The following is a 20581-nucleotide window of genomic DNA, read 5'->3' as shown; positions in this document are numbered from 1 at the left end:
CCCTGGCAGGCTGAGGGGACATCTTGAAATGCACCTACTTTTGCACCTGCTGAAAAAATGTGTTTTAGCACCAACAGCTCCACAACAGTTTTTATTTCTGCAATGTCATAAATATATTATAAATGACTTATTCCATACAAAATCCACACACACCTACAACCCTGGTTTTGCATCTTGTGCATCCAGAGTTAAGAAACAAAGAGCTGACCCCATTTCTGTCACAATTCCTGTTTAAATAATTAAATAGAGAAAAAAAAATCTGAAGAGATTCATGAATGGAGCACTTAGAGACCAAAGTTGAAGGGTGACAGTAATTTTTCATGTCTTGTGAGCAGTGGATGGATCTCCAGAGCAGAGCAGTGAATCTGCCCTGGCTGGGGCTGAAGGACCAGCCCCAGCAGCAGGGAAGGGAACCCCAGAGCCCCAGGGTGCAGCTGGGACACTGCAGTGTGCTCCTGGAGGGACAAAAATCCCTTTTGCCTCAAAACTGGCACTGCCATGGTGACATATCCAAATGGCACAAGGGGAAACAGCCCCAGGCTGTGCCAGGGGAGGTTTAAGTTGGACACCAGGAGGAATTTCTTCCTGGAAAATGTGGAAGGGGCTGCCCAGGGAGGTTCCTGGAGTGCCTAAGGAAGGCCTGCCTGTGGCACTCAGTGCTCTGGGTTGGTGACAAGGTGGGGATCAGTCACAGGATGGACTTGATGCTCTGGGAGGGCTTTTCCAACCTCAAGGTCCCCATGACTCTGTGTGAGAATTACGGATCACAGGCCAAAGCCCCAGGCTGAGCAAAGGGTATGGTAAATCTGCCTTCAGGGCAGGACCCAGCAGACACCAGTGTTAATCCTGCTGGGTGGGAGTGCTGCCCTACCCAGTCCTGCAGGAAATCTCTGAGCACCTGCCAGTCAAACCCTTGTCCTTTAACAACTACAATCCCAATTACTAAATGAATTTATCCTTTAGTGTTACTATGCCAGCTACAGAGTAATGGATGTTAATTAAGCAGTTCAGATGTAATTCAACCCCTACAGAAGGCAGTTTACTTCCCCAAAGCCTGGAACAGAGCCAGGTGTTTCAAAGCCCCTCTGCTTTGGCTTTGGGATCACCTGAGGTCTGAGCACAGGCAGCAGCACCCTGCAGGCTGCCTGCCAGCTTCAGGCATTCTTGGCTAATTCTTATTCCCACTGTCACTTTGCCTTTATTTACTGCTGCTGGGAGCAGGAGGCACACAGTGTGTGACCTCAGATCCACCAGAGCACAGCAGTGGAGTGATGGATTAGCAGGGTGCAAACCAGGAATTCTGCTGCTTTCTTTTGCTGATGTGAAACAGCCCTCAACACCCAGTAAAAGCTTAGGACAGAGGTTTCAACATGAGTGAACACCTGGAAGAATGGGGTAGAAACAGCCAAGCCATAAAGGCCTGTAGGCAGATTTTGAAAAGGTTTTGTGGATGTACAAAATACCCAGGACTTGTTACCCAGAGAAGCTGTGGCTGGCCCATCCCAGGATGGGGCTTGGAACAACCTGGTCTAGTGGAAGGTGTCCATGCCCATGGCAGGGGCTGGAACTGGATGGGCTTTAAGTTCTTTTCCAACTCAAGCATTCCATGATTCCACCTCCAAACACCCGTGCACGTGAGGCACCAAAGTCGTGGACAACCTGTCAGTGGAAGTCTCATTTCCCTGGTCATCTTCAGGCAAGTTGGTGTCAAGAGGCAGAAAAGGAGAACAAAAAACAAGGCAGAGGGAAAGGTCATGATGGTGACCAGAATTTTAATGCATCTGAAAGCAGAGCAGATTTTCTGAGCCCTGAACACACACAGCCTGGCCCTGAGCAAGGGGTGAGGACACACAGGTAGGGACAGGAGGCTGCATCATGGGAAAATTTGCTGTTTAATAAAAGCACCCATTAACTGCTCCTGTTTTGTTTAGTAAAATCCTAAATCAAGGCAGAAAATCCTATATAAACATGGAGAAGGAGGCTAACACACACTCTGCAAACAGATTTTGCACCTTTTGGGTAGGATCCACCTGGATGCTCCACATAGATATATCTCTTTAAAAAAGACAGGAAAGCTTTCCCCTCTCTATGTTTCTATATGTATATAAAGTATATAGAAGAATATCTGTGAGTTAGAATCTGTCCTTCAGTCATCTGCTTAAAGAGCTTTTCACAGGAGCAAAGTAGCACTTACTCAGTTCCTGTTCTCCTGGTGTTTGAGTTTCAATCAGAAACTATTAATAAAGAAGACAAAGAACCCAACCATATTTTGAATGTTTGACTCAAAAGTCCTCCTGCAAGCAATTTGTGGTTCCAGCCTGGACTATCCCAGTCAGCCAGAACCAGCAAACCACATTTGAGATGTTGCTCCTCTGATTTAGACATTGCTCCTGTGGGAAGGATCTTGCACTCTCTCCTCCCCACAAACCACCCAGGAGGGGAGTCCTGCCTGTTCTTCCTCCTTGGAGCCTGCCTTTCCTGGCCTCCCCCTGTGCCCCTGAACACTCCTTACTGCACAGGGAATGTGGGGTGGGCATGCCTTCAGAGCTTGCCAAATCCTGCTCTCCAAGCAGAAGGTGCCCAGCTCAAACCTCCTGCAGGGCAGAGCTGGGACAAGTGGCTGAGGTTTGGGGCAATGTCCTCCTCTGGTGCACCAGGGACCTGCTTCCATCCACCAGAGCAAACACAGCCCCTGCTGGAAGGAAGAACAGGAACAGAGCACAGCACTGGGCATCCCAGTGCCACAGGAACGGCTCAGCTCTTGCCAGCCTGAAAATGGGAGCAGGAAAATGGAGAAAACCCTGCCTGGACCACGAGAATTCCTGCTCTGGGAACAGCCTTAGAAATGTACCAGTGCTGGAGCAGAAAAAGGCTTCCTTTGCTGGCATTGTCCCTGGAAAGGAGGAGCAGGAAAGGTGCTGTGGCTGGGCTGGCATGACAGCAGTCAGCCTTGTATAATCCCTGAGATTGTGTCAGCCCTGGCTCGTGCTTGTGCAGTCTGACATCCCTGATGAGCAGTGCCTGTCACTCCTGTCCCAACAATCCACCTGTGAGCATGGACATGAGCAGCCAAAGCCTTGGGAAAGGCTGGAGGTTCCAGCCCCCTCTGAATGTGAACATCTCCACAGACAGTCCTTGTTCTCTCCCTGCCACTCCAAATGTCAGCAAAAATGATGCTTGAGGTGTTCCAAAACCATAAATTTCACATAGTAAACAGCATTTACAAGTTTCATTTTTCAGAACAAAAGCTAAGACTGGGCATTCTTCTGCTGTAATATTTAAGTAAGTACACAGGGAGTAGCTGTAATGTCACACAAACAAACCCCGAAACATCCAAAAGGCCATTTTCAGCCTTCCTTACAAGATGACTGGATTAGCCCATTCCAGCCCTTTTGCAGGCTCTGAATTGTGCTGATTTATTCTCCAGAGACAAAGTAACCTCTTTTAAACGTGGTTTAGACTGTGTAAATTCTTTGTTTATCCCAGTGGAAACTCCCAAGGATTGCAAACATTGTACAAGCACTTTCACAGCAGCAGGTACAGCACAAATTCCTCAGGGGTCTCAGCCATCCTCTGTGCTCCTCCAAGAACCACATGGATTCCCAATTCCTGTATTCAGGTTCAGAGGGTTCACAGATACAGTCCTCACACCACCCTTCCTGGACTTCACCCTTTTATTTTAATAATATCACTCTTTTCACAGAACTCCTGAAATCTATCTTCTAGAAATGCAAGTTCGGTGCAATCTTACTTGGAAAAAAAAAAAAATCCACCTGAATTGCTGGGAAAAAACCCAAACCAAAGCCTCCCATCATTGTCTCTCCCCAATAGGATTTAATTCCTTCCCTTTGTCATTTCCTAGTTTTCATGTTTAAATTTGTCGAAAGAATCAAAAGAAAAATCCTATCTCTCCTCTTTTCTGAAACAGCTCTCTGTATATTCCCACTTCTTCTTAAGAGTTAATAAACTGGATTAATTTTTTAGGTTTTCAAGTAGAAGAAAAGCTGAGCAGAGACTTAACCCCTCCTCTGAACCTTGCACAAAGCCTGGATTTCACAAGCTGACTTGCAGCACAAATACACCTCCCAAAGAATGCTTTTTCAAACCTTATCTGGGAAAGTTTTGCAAAATAGGCATCAAGCACTAATTCTCTTTACACCACTAAAATAACACTTACAGCTGGGAAGGAGTGGGGTAGAATTCCCTCAGTGTAAGTAGCTGTGCTCTGCCAAACCAAGCTAAGGCTGAGCTGGATGTCTGAAATATCTGCTGCTCCAAAGCTTTGCTTTGCTGCCTGCTCCAGAGGGAATGGCACAGAAAATGCCATCTGATTGCCACAGCACAGGGAATCAGCACAGCCCAGACTGGCCAAGGCCAGCACTGACTCCCAAACCCAGGGATTTCACTGATTTCTCCAAGGCTGGAATTGAAAGCTGCCAGGATGGCAACAACCTCACTCTTTGCTATCTGCTTCTGCAACAAATCACAGCAATTTAGAGCTTTTACATTCGTGGGATCCAGCATCCCTGGCAGAATGCCTGTGTCCATCTGAGCAACCCAGGACATAGCTCAGGCTGCTGCAGTGCCCAAACACCAGAGCTGGAAGCACATCCAAAGGGTGAGGAAAGCCAAATTTAGTTTTCAGGCTTTTTTCCTCCCCTTTCAATATTTTTGGCCTGATCCAGATGCACCCTGACCAAATCTGTCCCCACTGCACCATCACTCCATAAGCTATTTCACACCTCTCATCCCATTCTCCTGTGGAGCCAGCTCCACACAGACACTGCTGGTGTCCAACTTGTGACACCAGGGATGGAATCTTCCCCTGGACGGGGAGAGGCCGGGGGGCCAGGGCTGGAGGATCTCCGTGGCAGAACTGATGCTCAGCTGTGCAGTTCCTCCCATGGCTTCCTGGTCATTGGACCCAAGTGTCACAAATGTCTCAGCTTTCTGAGAGACAGGGACATGCAGTAATGTGGGAGAGGGTGGTCACAAGCTTGGGGAACAGAGAAGCTCCAGCTAGCCAGGGGGAGTACTTTATAACAGAAGAAAAATAGAAAAAAAAAAAAGAAAAAAGAAGGAAAAAATACAGAAAATGTAAGGAAAAAACAGAAAAGGGAAAGAGGAGAAAAGGGCAAAGAAGAAGAGGGCAAAGAGGAAAAGGGGGAAAAGAAGAAAGACAAAAAGGAGAAAGAAAAAAGGGAATAAGGAAAAAGGGAAAGGGGGAAAGAAGGGAAAGAGGAAAAGGGGGAAAGAAGGGAAAGAGGAAAAGGGGGAAAGGGGGAAGAGAAAAAGGAGAGAGAAAAGGGAAGGGAGAAAGGGAAAGAGAGAAAGGGAAAGAAAAGAAAGTAAAAATAAAATGAAAAAAGGATAAAAAAGGAGAAAGAGAGTCAAAGGTGGCTGGTTCTACAACTATCCTTTAATGGATGAGGCCAAATCCTAGGGGTTGCATTTGAGTTCAGTTACACAGGAGGGGAAGGGGAAGGGGAAGGGAATTTCTCAGGAGCTGGGCCTGGTGCACAGTGGCTACAAAGGAGCAATTCCCTTTGCCAAGGCTCAGAATACTTCCCCATTGTCCGCACCCAGATGAAATCCATGCCTGTACCCTCAAACACATCCCAGTAAAGCACTGGAGAGTGGGACAAGGCACCAGAGAAGCAGGGTCAGGCCTCACCTCCATTGTTCCCCACCCCAGCTCTCTGCTGCTCCTGGGCCTTCCTCCTGCACAGGGGTACTCTGCAGGGTTTGGGAGATCATTATACCAGAGGCCACCCTGTGAATGTCTGGAGGTACCAGTCAGGTGGGGGAAGGATCAGAAGTGATGTGCTCTGGAGCAAGTGAAAAACTGCCATGTTCTCCAGACTCACCAGCAACTGCCAGGGAATAATCCAAGGCTCATCCCTCCACTGAGCACTGCAAATGTACCACAAATGTGAGGGCTCAAAACACACTGAAATTCCAATTTCCTACAGTCCCCTGAAAGTCCCTTTGCCAGGCACTGCCCTGCCCTGGCTGGGACAGACGTGTGCCCATCCCCAGGGTTTGCTGTGCTGCCTATCAGCCTAGGCTGTTGGGCTGGGAGTGCTGCTTTTGGGCCAGACTGGCTCCAGGGACAACAGTCCCAAAAAATGCCAAAACACTGGCAAATCTGAGAGATGTCCACTTGGAGCCTCTCCTCCCTCTCCTGAGAGCACTTTCATAAACATGCACAGGAACATGTGAAAGCTGCCCACAGAGAGGAATTCCTGCTGGAATTAACACTGCTGGAGCTCAGCGTGGCCAGGCTCCACCTCCAAAACAGGGCAAGAGACTCTGCTCCTCAAGATGTGGGATGCTCTGCTCCTCAGGATGCAGGATGCTGTGTTCTTCAGCTCTCACAACATCCCACTCTGAGTACAGAGCTGAGGCAGCAGAGCAGGGACCCTGCAAATTCACCACCTGTCAGTGATTCACTGGTCAGATGGACGCCTGGGGATGCTGAGGAAAAAAAGAAAGAGCTGCTGTCCTGAACTCAGAAAAACAACCCAACACAGGCAGTAACTCCACACTGAACCTGCCAGTGCCCTGCCTCTCCCACAAAGGTTGACTCACTGAACATATTAAAACACACCCATTAGGCAGCATTTTACAAAGGCACACAAATCAGCAGATGAATTTGTGGGACAGAGCAACAGATTCCTCTGCTCAAAGCATCCTGAGATGAGAATTCCACACCAGATGTCTGGGAGCAGATCAAGACTCCTGGCAGCCCACTGAGGTAACGAACCTCTGGCTGGGATTCTCCCTGCTGGCGTCACTGGAGTGTCCAGGCATCCGTGCTCTGCCCAAAGTGACCTCAGCCTGGGCAAGCCCACTCGTGTTTCTGGGCTCATCCCTGGCCATCAGTATGGATTACTTCCTTCACACTCTCCTTTTTCTCCCCTCAATCCTCCTCTCCTAAAACATGCTGGTGGCAGCATCACAGGGAGCACCCCTGGGGGACCAAGCCAGGGAAGAGGTGGAAAACCCCAGACACGCCACAGGGAAGTGTCACATCCCAACATTCTGGAGCTGTGTGGGAAAGAGAATGAAAGCCAGGCTGGGGAGAGAAAAGGGCATTTACCTGACAGGAGATCTGCACCAGGTACACCAGCTCCTTGGACTCACAGCCATTCCTCGTCACTTCGTTCTGTTCCTCGGGGAGCGAGAGCTGCAGGGCAGGGGAGGGAGAGGAGAGAGGAGCAGTCAGTGAGGGCACAAACCAGCCCAGAGCAGCACATGGAGCTCAGCAGCCACAGCAGCTCCCAGACATGAGTCTCAGGGAATCAGGCAATCAGGCAATCAGGGAAGGGCTTATCTGGCTGGAGCTGCCACAGGGGAGACACTCAGCACACACAGACCCTGCAATGCCATCAGATTCTGGAACCTCACCTGACAGGCTAAAAATAAAAATACGGTTCAAAAATAAAACAGTTACGGGGAAGCAAACGGCTTGAGGCACAAATTAAACCCTCCAGCTTACAAGTCTGCAAAATTAATTGTTTACTGAAAATATCTCTATAAATATTCATGGATAGTGAATATAGAACAGAGCTTCTCCATACCCCTTCCCCACATTTTTTTAGTTTTTTATTTTATACATTCAGGCAGACATTAAATAATAAAACATATCTCCCAATTTCAGTGCTGTCAAGCAATTCACCCCAGCAGGGTTTTAGGCACCATTCATCACACCAGAGTCATTAACTGCATCATCAGGATGTGTTTGAGTGAGAGCAATGAGGAGACATTCCTGCAAATGGAGCGAGCCTGGAGCATCCCACTCCTGGCCCTGTTATCCCACTAAAATGCCTTATGTTTAATGATCTCTGAGAGAAGAAATTACAAATAATCCTAAGCAAGTTAAGACTGTTTGCAAAGCAAATAAATAAATGAAATGTAGGCTGACTTAAAAGGCTGTATAAAAATCGTAATTAGTTAAGAGCAATAAAAAAATCCTGACACAAATGAAAGAAGAAATGACAAAAAGGCTGAGGAGAAGAATCCCAAGTTGTTGTATTTAATGAATGTAAGCAAGTGAAAATCAGAAGTGGGTAGTGAGAGATATCTCATGAAAGAGGGACAAAGAAGGCAAAGTTCTCTCCATACAGATGACCATGACACCTGGAATTTATTTAACTTTGCTCTGCCAGAATCTCCCTTCTCTATGTAGGGAAGTCCCACTGCACGGATTCAGCCCTCTCCCGCCACCAACCCAGCTCCTGGAATTCTGACTTCTTTTCTGATGTACACAGGCAAGTAACAACATTCCTGGTCCAGAGAAGGTCTTCAGATTTGTACAATTTATTACCAGCATAGTCTGCTGCCATTAATGAGATTAAACACAACCATTGTTTCTGTATTGCACCTTCCCCCCACCTTTATCATCATTCTTTGCTATCAAATATCACATCTGAAGTGCTACTGAGTTTTGAAATGACAGTCAAAGGAAACCCAAAACATGCAGTAAAGGAAGGCTCACACAGGCTGTAGATATTTGCCATGTTTGCCAGGTATGAGGAGCTCTGGGTCAAAGAGGCCACAAAGATGATCCAAAGGCTGGAGCAGCCCTTCTGTAAGGAAAGGCTGAGAGAACTGAAAATGTTCACCTGGAGAGGAGAAGGCTCCAGGGAGAGCTCAGAGCCCCTTGCAGGGGCTGAAGGGGCTCCAGGAGAGCTGGAGAGGGACTGGGGACAAGAGATGGAGGGACAGGACACAGGGAATGGCTCCCACTGCCAGAGGGCAGGGATGGATGGGATATTGGGAATTAGGAATTGTTCCCTGGGAGGGTGGGCAGGCCCTGGCACAGGGTGCCCAGAGCAGCTGTGGCTGCCCCTGGATCCCTGGCAGTGCCCAAGGCCAGGCTGGACAGGGCTTGGAGCAGCCTGGGACAGTGGAAAGTGTCCCTGCCATGGCAGGGGTGGAATGAGATGGGCTTTAGGGGCTCTTCCAACCCAGCCCAATTCTGAGATTCTATGAATCAAATGTGGGTTTCCTGCTCTTGGAGAAAGGTTTCCATCCTTTAATCTCCCCTGTGCTCCCTTGAGGGCACACGGAACCCCCACCCCGCCCCAAGGGAATTTCAGGTGTCCCTTCTCTGAGTGTTAGTGGCAAAGCTCATCACCACAAGTGCCAAAGAAAAACCAGACAGGTAGCAAAACCACCAATAGGAAACTTCAGAGATCCTTGAAAGGAATTCAGGGCCTGACTGTGCAGCAGAACACAGGGAAGAGAAAGGCACGGGGTGAATTCATCACCCTCCCCCTCACACACCAACACCAGGCCGGGCTCTGCACAGACCTCAGGAAGAGCAGAGATCAGCTGGGGCTGTGAGCAGGGCACTGAGGCACAGCAATCTTCCTTCCCGAGGCATTCCTGCCTGGGGACCATCCAAAAGATCACATTCAGGGGGTTCACACCTCCCAGCCAGCCCCTCCTCAGTCCCTGTTCACCCAAACTCACTGCAGGGAGAAGGGAGTTCCAGCCCACTGCTGGCCACGGTCCATGCACCTGTCCCTGATTTCAGAGGGGAACTCTAAAAACCAGCTGAACACTGCTCCACTCCCATGGGCAGCCTCGTGCTGACTGAAATGGAAACAGAAACTGTTTACACAGGAAAATCTGTGGGGTTTATCCTGCAGTCCAGCTGTCCTGACAGCAAAATGTCCCCAAAGATGAATATTCGCTCATGTTCCCTGTCTTCACATGGTTCAGTTTGTATTTTGCTTTGTTAACAGACATGCACCAAAGCTCTCCCCAAAATCATGGATGTCCTGATGTTTTAAAGCCTTTCCTGCTGCTGCATTCCTTGTAAACAGAACATCCTGGAAAGCACAGTTGCCCCCAGGCTTGATTTGAAATCCAAGCACAAAGCAGAGGCCTCTCCTGACCTTACTGGACTCTGATCATGACTCACAGGCACAATCTGGTTGGCTCCAAAGTGGGAAATTGATTTTTGTATTCTTAAAGAACAGAGCAGCCAGCAGGGCCTGGTGGATATCCTTGTAATGGTGCCAATGTGTTTTCCTGAGGTAAATAATCTGTAAATAGCATTTATTGCAAGTGATCAGAGTTAAACAGCATATACTTTATAATTTATAATCTGCAATGTTCCTTCTCCACATTGGAATTGGCTGCCAAACCTCCTGAGCCTGATGAACAATTATGAGGCATTAGATCCCATTAGGTTCATTTATTGTTGGGATATATACGCTTAGCTAGGATGAGTGGATATGACAAATTTCATAAATGGCCTCTGGAGTATCCTAAACTTTTCATTGGTAGCATTTCATGACACACAAAGAAAGCCTCAAAACCAGTCACACCACACTTTGTGTATATAGATAATACAGAGTCTTGAAAACATTACAGAATTAGGGAATCCCAGAACGGCTTGGGTTGGAAGGGACCTTAAAGCTCACCCGGTTTCTTGGGCAGGGACTCCTTCTACAGTCTCAGGTTGGTCCAACCAGGCCTTGGACACTTCCAGGGACAGGGCAGCCACTCCTCTGGGCAGCAATGCCAAGGCAATGCTCAGATTTGTCTTTACATGGCTGGGGACAAGTCTAGGAGCCTCCACCCTGCACACACTCACTGAGAACTGATGATGAATTCAACACAGATAATTTCTCCTCTACCAGCAAACTCGTACCACAAGTTTTGGGCTCTTTTTGCCCAAAAGAGCAGTGCTTGCTGGCCAAGACTTTGCTGATCACATCTACAAGGAGCTTTAACTTAAAAATGCTTCTAGTTCATGTCTGAGGCTCATCTCTGACAAGCTGGGTGATAAGGGGACTGATTACAAGGGTCTCCTGCAGAGCAAAATTTATTGGTCATTCCTCTTGTAGGGAAGAGCAGCAACAAAGCAGGAGGCTGAGTCATGATGCAGCGCATTCAGAATTAAAAATAATTAAAAGATAATTTTTGAGATCTGTGCAATCTTTATTTTTACTTCCAACCACTGCAGAATTTTGTATGCTCCTCTTACAAATAGCAAAAGCTGTGAAAAATCATCTCAGGAAAAGCACTACATAAATCTGTTGAGAGGACAGGGATTGTTGGCTACTAACAATGAGCCAAATCCTGACCAGGTAAGACCTGGTGCTCCAGACGTCAAAGGAAGCTCATTCACTCGTTAACTTTCATCTCCTTGTTTCCTGAGTGGTGTCAACCTCATCATCCAGCTCTCCGGGTGAAAGGGTGATTTGTGAGAAGCCTGGGAAGTGTGGATTTGATTTGTCAGTGGAACTTACTTCAACTTCTGCTTCATAAAGCCATGAAGGCACTGATCTCACTCATGTACACCACAGCAAGTGAGTAACACAGGGCTGTGGCAGAGAGCTCACAATAACATAAAAATATGTAAGAAAGAGAAAACAAAACATAAAAGGAAAGAAAAAAGCCCAAACAAATCCCCCTTCCCAGCAGAATCAGCACTAAGGTTATAATTTAATGGGGGAGGTATTCAGTAATTAGGTGACAATTAATTAATGAGAACTGCAAGTTAGAAAAATAATCTTGTTTCCAAACAGGAGCAGATCATCCTTCCCAAACTCCAAACCTGTCTGTACAGGTAATGGTGTAAACTTTTATACTTTAATTAAACTAATCCAGCTGAAACCCCCTCTCATGTCAGAGGAGTGGAGTCAGTGTGGAGCTACACTGACCTGGGACACAGCCAGGGAACAACACTCCAGAGAGCACCAAAACCCCAAAAAATAACTCCTACAATTCTTGGAGCTGATTTCAGCACTGGAACTGAAATCAGCACTTCCCAGGTTTATCTCTATTCCTTGGATAACGTTGCCCTGGTTGGGAGCCAGCAGAAAGCCAAGAGCTCAAAGGTGATGCTGTGTGTGCACACCAGGGCCTGGCTCCTGCAAGAGGCTTTAGGGACACTGTTAGTGCAGAGCTGAGACAGGATAAAGCCACAGGAAGCAAACAGGAGCTTCTTCAGGAAAATACTGGGACAATCACAAATATCCAAATGTCACCAATCTGAGCTGACAGAGGCGTTTCTGGCATCTCTCACAGCGGGAGATGGAAACCTGCCTGCTCTTGGCACTGCCCTGAGGGTTTCTCGTACATTTCATGGCCAAAGTAATTATGGAGAATAGCAGAATTGCTGATGTTGAAAAAGCCTATGAGATCACAGAGTCCAACCACTCCTCCAGCACTGCCACAACCCACATCTACAGGTGTCACATCCACATGGGTCTGAAATCTCCCTGGGGATGAGGACTCCATCACTGGCCCTGGGCAGCTGTGTCAGGGCTGGACAGCCCTTTCCAGGAAGAAATTTTCCCTGACATCCAATCTAAACCTCCCCTAGAGCAACTTGAGGCCGTTCCCTCTCCTCCTGTCCCTGTTCCCTGGGAACACAGCCTGACCCCCCCCGGCTGTCCCCTCCTATCAGGAGTTGTGCAGAGCCACAAGGTCCCCCTGAGCCTCCTTTTCTCCAGGCTGAGCCCCTTTCCAGCTCCCTGGACAAAAAAACACAGCTGCTCCCTACTGCTCTTTCTCTATGCTTTAAAATATTAATTACTTAATATTAATTATCGCTATTTACAACAGTATTATTCACCTAATAGATATAATTATATTGTGGTATGTAGCTAAATATATTTATATAAATATGAGTGCTTTACTTGTATAATAAATATTATTATATTCATATAATAAACTACACCCATAATACAAAATACAATAAATGTATAACTATTTATATACTGAATATAACTTAGTTATTATAAGGAAAAGTACAAGCAAGTCGAGCCTCATTAGCAGACCCTCTCCCCTGTGATCCAACACAACCAAGTTGCAGCACCTGGCCCAGTGATCCAGGTGGAATGAGGTGCTCACACCTGCAGGAGTCTCCAGGAGACAAGGATGGCAGGAATGCTGACCAAGGCTTTAGCCAGGAGGTGTAAGGCAGTGGGAAGGCTGCTGCTTTTCCTGGCAAAGGTTGTGTCATTGTTCCAAGGACAGCTGGTGATCTTGTCATGTTTTCCCAGGATGGAGTTTCAGGTTAAATCCCTGGGGAAGGCAGCCAGACACAGGCAATGGGAATTGCTGCTGCTCACACTCAGCCATGGCAAAAGCCCATTAATCCTCCAAAGCACTGTAACGTCTGATAACTTTTTTCTGACAGTATAAGGAATTACTTTTTGTCCCCTTCCTAAACCACCACACTTTCATGTCTATTAATTTCTGATGTTTATGCAATTAAGCAAATTAAACAAGGGCAAAGCCCCATGACCAGCAGCACCTTCAAAGAATGTGTGCAGTGGGTGCAAGTCTGTCTAGTGGCCAAGGGCAAAAAGCAGGAGGCTCATTTCCCTGTGAAACATGGCCATGTTTGATTAAAAAACAATAATTCTAAGACCCAAATATCCTTGGGACAAATCCTGAAGAAATTAAAAGCTGATTAAACTCCGAGATACTGCCTCACTATAAGGAAAAGCTTTGACCACATCCGTCAGCTCCAGCCACCAACAGCCAGCTCCTGCATCAGTTCCTAAATTATCCTGCTGGTCCAAGCCCCACTTCACTCTCATTATTCAGGCCATTATTCACAGCAGCTTGTCTGGTAATGGGACATCTTCCAGACCTGCCTTTTGATACATGTGAAGATTTGATTTTATTCTACCTGAAATCTAAGGCAGGCAAATCTTCTCAAACAGGGAAACGTTTTCTACCTAATTACTCTGACAGCATAAATGTATTTATATGGCCTATTTTGCCTCACTCCACCTTTATCTTGCTAAATGTACTAATTATCCTCCCACACACTTCCCATCTTCTCCTGCTTTCCCATCTCATCTTCAACTGTGGCTTCAGAGCAGAAAAAGAACATTCTTCACAGAGTGGTTTCTTTACCCAAGCATAAATATCCTGAAGTAATGATCAAAGTAAAGACAAGAAAGCCCCGTTTAAAGAGTATTTATCTATCTGACTCTCCTTTTTTCCTCTGCTATTCAAAACCATCCCTCTGACAACTCCAACACAGTGCTCAGAAAGCAGCAGAAAAATACACAGAAAATCAAAGAGGGCTTGATAAGAGAAAAAAGGAAAATGCACCTCCTGTAATGCCATGCAATCACTACTCCAGGCTCCCCAGGATGTGCGTAAATCCCTCACACCTCATCTGAACCATGTGGAATGTTGGACATTATCCCTGGACAGTCCATGGAGAACCAGGGGCCAGCCTGACCACACTCAGCCAGCATCAGCACCAGGGTGAGCAGTGATCCAGCCACAGCTCTCCCAGGACAGCTGGATTTTGATCTTTAAGGACCCTTCCAAACCCAAGCATTATGTGCTTCTCTGGTTCCCCTGCCAGTTTTGTACAGAGTGTGAGATACTATTGTGTGGAAGGGTTTGGAGGCTGGAATTAAACTCCAAGGCACCTCTGCAGTAAAGAGGCAAAACATCTCCATGAAGGGATCTCTGTGGTGCCCAGAGACACATGAGGGAATGGCTGAAGCTGTGCCAGGGATGTTTAAGTTGGCTATCAGGGAAAGGTTCTGCCCCCAGAGGGTGCTGGCACTGCCCAGGCTCCCCAGGGAATGGGCACAGCCCCGAGGCTGCCAGAGCTCCAGGAGGGTTTGGGCAGCGCTGCCAGGGATGCCCAGGGTGGGATTGCTGGGGGGTCTGGGCAGGGCCAGGGGCTGCACTGGGTGATCCTGGTGGGTCCCTCCAGCTCAGGAGATCCTGTGATCTCTCATACCCCGTCTTCTCCCCATGGATTGAACACAGTACAACAGAAAACATCCCTGAAATGTGTGAGGATATGAGGGATAGGTGTGAAATTGACTGATGGGATCCCAGAATGGTTTGGCTTGGAAGGGATCTTAAAGCCCATCTCATTCCACACCCTTCCACTGACCCAGGCTGCTCCCAGCCCTGCCCAGCCTGGTCTTGGGCACTGCCAGGGATCCAGGGGCAGCCACAGCTGCTCTGGGCACCTGTGCCAGGGCCTGCCCACCCTCACAGGGAACAATTCCTAATTCCCAATATCCCATCCACCCCTGTCCTCTGGCAGTGGGAGCCATTCCCCGTGTCCTGTCCCTCCATCTCTTGTCCCCAGTCCCTCTCCAGCTCTCCTGGAGCCCCTTCAGGCCCTGCAAGGGGCTCTGAGCTCTCCCTGGAGCCTTCTCCTCTGCAGGTGAGCACCCCCAGCTCTCCCAGCCTGGCTCCAGAGCAGAGGGGCTCCAGCCCTGGATCAACTTTGTGGCCTCCTCTGGACAGGCTCTTGCAGCTCCACATCCTTCTTCCCTGGGAAACCCCAGAGCTGGACACAGTAAATCCCTTTCCCAGCAGACACAATTCCCATCCAATCACAGGTGTACTCAGAAATTGGGTTTTATGCAAGAACTCACACTGAGTCAATGTAAGAGCTTGTGGGATGTGTGTTTTGCCTGTAGTTACTTCCAGAACTATTTTAAGTTTGCAAATCACGCAAGACAATTTCTTCCTATGGCAGGATGATTATTCAGCAGTCAGCATCCTTTCATCTGAGCTTCATCTTCAAGACTAATAAATCCTAGCATGCTTTATAAATACGAACAGCTAGAGAAAAGGGCAGATTCCAACCCCAGCAGGACCCTCGGGGTGCTTTCCAGGTACTGGATGCAGCAATGGCTCCATTTATGCCTTACAAGCACAAGAACACATCTCCTTTGGGCTACTTGGTTATTGTGGTTTTAATATAAGCATCCAATGAGGTCATGCATAAGTGCTACACATCTTGGTGCTTCTGAGAGAGCTGAGAACAGCTGGGACACTCCTTGAAGTCCTTCAAAATCAAAACTCCTGCAGAGAATAACTTTAAAATCATAGAATCCCAGAACCCTGTGGGTTGGAAGGGACTGTAAAGCCCATCTCATTCCACCCACTGCCATGGGCAGGGACACCTTCCACTATCCCAGCTTGCTCAGACTTCTACCCAGTCTGGCCTTGGACACTTCCAGGGATATGGCATCCACAGATGGAATGTATGGACACTGAGAAGAACCTGCTGGGCTCCCATGGAAAAATGGAGCTCCTGGTGTGGGACATACTGCTGCAACTTTTTAAATACACATTCCCTGAGCTCTTCCCAGAGGTATGGGAAATGGCATCACTTCGAGGTGGCAGCACAAACTCCACTGCAACCACAGCATCTGAGATCTGACCTGCTGGGTTTTCAGATATCCAGGGACTGGGGCAGGACAGGTCCACCCTGGTCCATCAGCCACAGGGTAGAAGATGCAGCATGTTAAGGGATATTAATCAGCTAAAACAGAAATGAATAAATATGAAACCAGGCACAACACTTGCCCACTGTCACACTTCTCTTGCATGCAGCAAGAGGAAAGAAAAGACAATTCCTTGTGAATTTTACCCTTTCCAATCTCATGTGCTGTTCTGGACAGGAGGGTCCCCCCCATGCTGCTGCTGTAGAGCAGCTCTGAGACACAGCTCACAGGAGATCCAGCTGGTGCCTCTCTGGAGATGAAATCAGGAGTAACCTTGACCTCAGTCAGAAATGCACAACTTGGAAAGATCCCCCATTCAATCCCCGGTGCCAGGTGGAGCTGCCAATGCAGGCCACTGTTGTATAACTGCTGGAGTCTGTTTAACTCCTAAGCTAAGTCTATTTGATGCCTAAGCTTGTTGAGACACAGAATCTCAGAGTTCCATCAGAGACACTTCCCTCAGATTTTCCTGTATTAAGCTGCAAATGTTTTCTCAAGTGGTCTCACCCTTTTATCTCCTCTAAATGTGTAAGAAGGTCAATCTTCATAAGCAATGAAATATTTATAAAAACTTCTTAGATGCAGCCACTGGAGACCCCATTAGGCAAAAACAACTTCTGAGTGTCTGCAAACAGAATGTTTTCATGGAATTAAAATATCTGAGGTTATTAAAAACAAAGCAGGAACACCCCTGCGTACTGCTGCAGGCAGAGCAGGGCCTCGGGCACCGGGGATTGGCACAGAGCACAGAACATCCTGGATTGCTCCATGGGCTCCATGGCCACCTGTGGGGTTTCTGGTTGGAATTTCCTGCGTTTGTCTTTTGTCTCTAAAGCTCTCTGTGTTGAGAAACTTCCATACTCCTTGGATTCCAGGCTACAGAAATCACAGCCTTCAGACAAACAGTGCTGAACTTTACAGACGGAAGCCACCGGGCTCAGAACTCCTTCTCACCCTAGCTCCCTAGCTGGGTAAAGCCTGGATTTTTTTTTTTTTTTTTTTTTTTTTTAATGACACAGAATCTATGTCGCTTGGAATGTCATTTGGGAAGACATGGGAGAAACACAGTGGCACTGCCAGATTTGCTTCATGGATTTCTTTCCTGCAGGTTTTTTTTTGCTTCCATGACAACCTCACATCCTTCTCCATCGGGGGCACACACCTTCTAAAAACTTCCTCTGGGGTTTCAGGAGACAACAAGGAACACAATACTAAGCAGAGGCTCTCAAACCAGCAGCCACAGGCACAGGAAGCTGTTCTCCCACCAGACTTACAAGGGGTAGGAAGTTACAAACAGAAGGAGCTTGGAAAGTCTCTGTGCTCAGTAACTGCCACAGCTGGGGAGTCAGAGCCCAAGCCTCATGCAAGCTTGTCCCAAGGGAAGTGATTCCCAACACCACAGGGCACAGGGGTGGCCTCCCTGTGCTCCCCTGCATGGACACGTGCTCCAGGGGCAGAGAACCAGAAAATAAAGGAGCAGAATCTGTTACTGACTACCATCTATGACTTCTGACCACCAAGAGACATCCATGGGATCAAACACAAAGCACAGAGCTCTGCCAGCACACCTCTGGTGGGAATCCAAAGCACAGCTCCTCCAAGGAGAGCCGGCAGGCTCAGCCCAGCCCAAATGTATCTGGCTCAGCACACACAGAAGCCTCCATTATGGCAAGCTGCTGATGGAATTGTTATGTTGTTGTTTGGGGAAAACAGCCCATTCCAGGAGCGTGTGTGATGCCCTGCTCTGTCCCAGAGCTCCAGCCCTGGCCAACCTCACCTCAAGCTCTGCATCCCTGGGGCTTTGTTTTTCCCAAGGAAAGGAAATAACTGTGGTGCAGCCACAAGGAAATGAAAACAATCTTGGGGTGCACAATTTATCCCTTCTAAATTCAATTTCCATTAAAAAGTACAGCATAAATGAAACATTCATTTCCTCAATAAAAGCAATTGCAAGGCTGGCTTAAATGGCAGTGGGCAATTCCTAGCACTGACACCTCCAGGTACCATAAACCAGGCCCCAAGCAGAGAGGTCTGATGTAAAAAGAGTTTAAAGACATATCTGAGTGACTTTACAAAAAGCAACTTTTGTAGCATTTCAGGACCAGGCAGAGGATTTTGAACTTGTTTTGTTTCAAACTTCTGAGACTTGGCACTCATTGAGCTGCATAGTACTCCAGAGTGCCATAGTACTCCATAGTACTCTGCAGGGTACCTCCAGAGAACACTCAGCTGTTTCCCATGAAATCCTAACAGGCAAGGCAAGGCAAGGCAAGGCTAGGCTAGGCTAGGCTAGGCTAGGCTAGGCTAGGCTAGGCTAGGCTAGGCTAGGCTAGGCTGCCTTATTCACAGATGTGGGCTGTAAGGAATCAGTGAAAGGAAAAAGCCCCAAGTCAAACAGATCCCAAATAATTAATTTAAATCTCAGAGTGGCTGAATGTTGTGTGTGAAAAGCAGTGCCATGCACACTGTGCAGGAATTTGAAAGCTTCCAGTCCAAATAATCCTGGTTACTCTGCTCAGTCTGCTCAGCCAAACACACAGAGAGAAATAAGACACAAAACGCCCTCAGTTTCTTTAACTCATGGCAAACATTGAGCTCAGAGCTCTGAGTGACACAGAGCTCTGAGCTCAATGTTTGCCATGAGCTGATACAGCACCACCAACCAAATGAAAGGTGTCAGCCTGACCAATTTATGGAGGGGTAAAAGTCTGAGAGGATTCCCTCTCTTCACATATGCAAATCTGGGTGCTAGGGATGAAAGGCTCAGTGGCCCTTAGGAAAAGCAAGGAGCAAAGATAGGCAGGAAATAGGAAGCGGTTTAAGTCCAACTCTCCTACAAAAAAGCCAAGGAGCTGAGCCAGCACAAAGGGAGCTTTGGGACACATCCTGACAGCTACAGAGCCCTACTCTGGCAGGGCAAGGAGCGGGGCAGTTTTCACAAGGGTTTAGCAGAGTGCTGGAGATGCTGAGCACCCCCTTGTGCTCTGACTGAGAGCCTGGAGCTGCACCGAGCTCCCAGGGCACACACTCCGGAGGTGGCACACAGAAAGAGTCATTCCTAGAAAGTCCAGATGCTGATTTTGTCTGGTTAATAATTTACTGGCTATGACTGAAGAAATACATGTAACTTCCTAAAACTTCTCTGTCGACTGCAGATTGCTCTGTGGCTCCTGTCATCTCAACATTCAAGTGAGCATTACCTGTCCCTGCACCTGATGAAAGATTTATCCAAGTCTGCTTCACATACCCACAGATCCGCCTCAGAAATATGGAATAATGAGCTACAAAATTATCCAGGTAAAAGTCCAGAGTCAATACACTCACTCTGACAACAGATACTCCTTTATATTCAAAAGATTCTTTTTAAAGTTGCATGAAAGAACAAAGAAGAGGAAACAAATGCTAAAATCTCCTTTGCTACCCCTACCCTCATAATAAAGGGTATGTCCTAGGAATTATTAGCAATAGTTTGGAAGACATTTAGCATCAGAAAATGTGCTGGCCTCTCATTTCTCTGCTTAGTAGGAGATGCACTAGAGGTTTAAAAACATTTCTCTCAAAAGTCCATTCCCTTCTCCTGAGGCAGGAAAGCTCTGCTAGGATGTTCCCCACCCCACTCCCAGCTAATTCCCTATACCTCATTAATATGGTTTTCAGACTGACTTCCTCACTGCAAAAAGATCTTCCCAAAGGCCACAGGTTAATCTCTGGAAGGAGAACAACAGTTTGAATTATCCTGAGCTTTAAATTTGTCTTGAAGGAAAGAGTCTGCACAAAAATACAACCACTTCCCCCCACCCCGAACTACCTCTGAAGATTCTGAAAAGAACCCTTGTTAAACTGGAATCTAAATCGCTCTTTATTGCCACAGCAGCACTTGGTGCCACGCTGCAGGCGCCCTTCTAGCCACTTTTATTTTATCCTGATGACTGTAGCAAACAAAACGGATCTCAGAGCAAGCCCAGAGGTTCTCTGAGCCTGTGCACTACTCACCCCTGCTACAACGCCCTGTTCTTCCCATGGATGGGCTCCCTAGCCAAGGTCTAACAGCTCCAGGTCTCTCCGTACCCTGCCAGCAGCCGACTGAGAAATGCTCGCCAGTATCCAACACAGCAGCTCCGGCGTGCGGCGCTCGGGGCCGGAGGGTGGCGGGCCCTGCCCGCGGGACCGCCGCTGCCGAGCGCTCCTAGGGCCGGCCCCGGGGCTCTGCCCCCGCCACGCTGCCCATCTCATGCTCGACTGGCACCGCAGAGAAAGCCGGGCTGCTCCTGCCGCTGCCGCTCGCTCTCACACTGGGAAGGTCCCGCGGCACGAGCCGTGCAGTT

At 47.8% G+C, this 20581-nt stretch overlaps 1 protein-coding gene across 6 annotated transcripts in view; it reads right to left on the bottom strand.

The window, feature by feature from the left end:
* The window catches only part of ARHGAP32 (Rho GTPase activating protein 32), a 236190-nt gene that overhangs the window by 86749 nt on the left and 128860 nt on the right, over positions 1-20581 (bottom strand). For all 6 annotated transcript variants that reach the window (XM_050983506.1, XM_050983507.1, XM_030231136.2 and 3 more), the window contains one exon: positions 7103-7189. In XM_050983506.1, the coding sequence (XP_050839463.1) occupies positions 7103-7189 (87 nt within the window). The remainder of the gene's footprint in view (positions 1-7102; positions 7190-20581) is intronic.

The sequence above is a fragment of the Serinus canaria genome, chromosome 24 (assembly GCF_022539315.1).
Source record: "Serinus canaria isolate serCan28SL12 chromosome 24, serCan2020, whole genome shotgun sequence".
Lineage (NCBI taxonomy): Eukaryota > Metazoa > Chordata > Aves > Passeriformes > Fringillidae > Serinus > Serinus canaria.
This window is presented reverse-complemented; position numbering and strand designations above follow the sequence as displayed.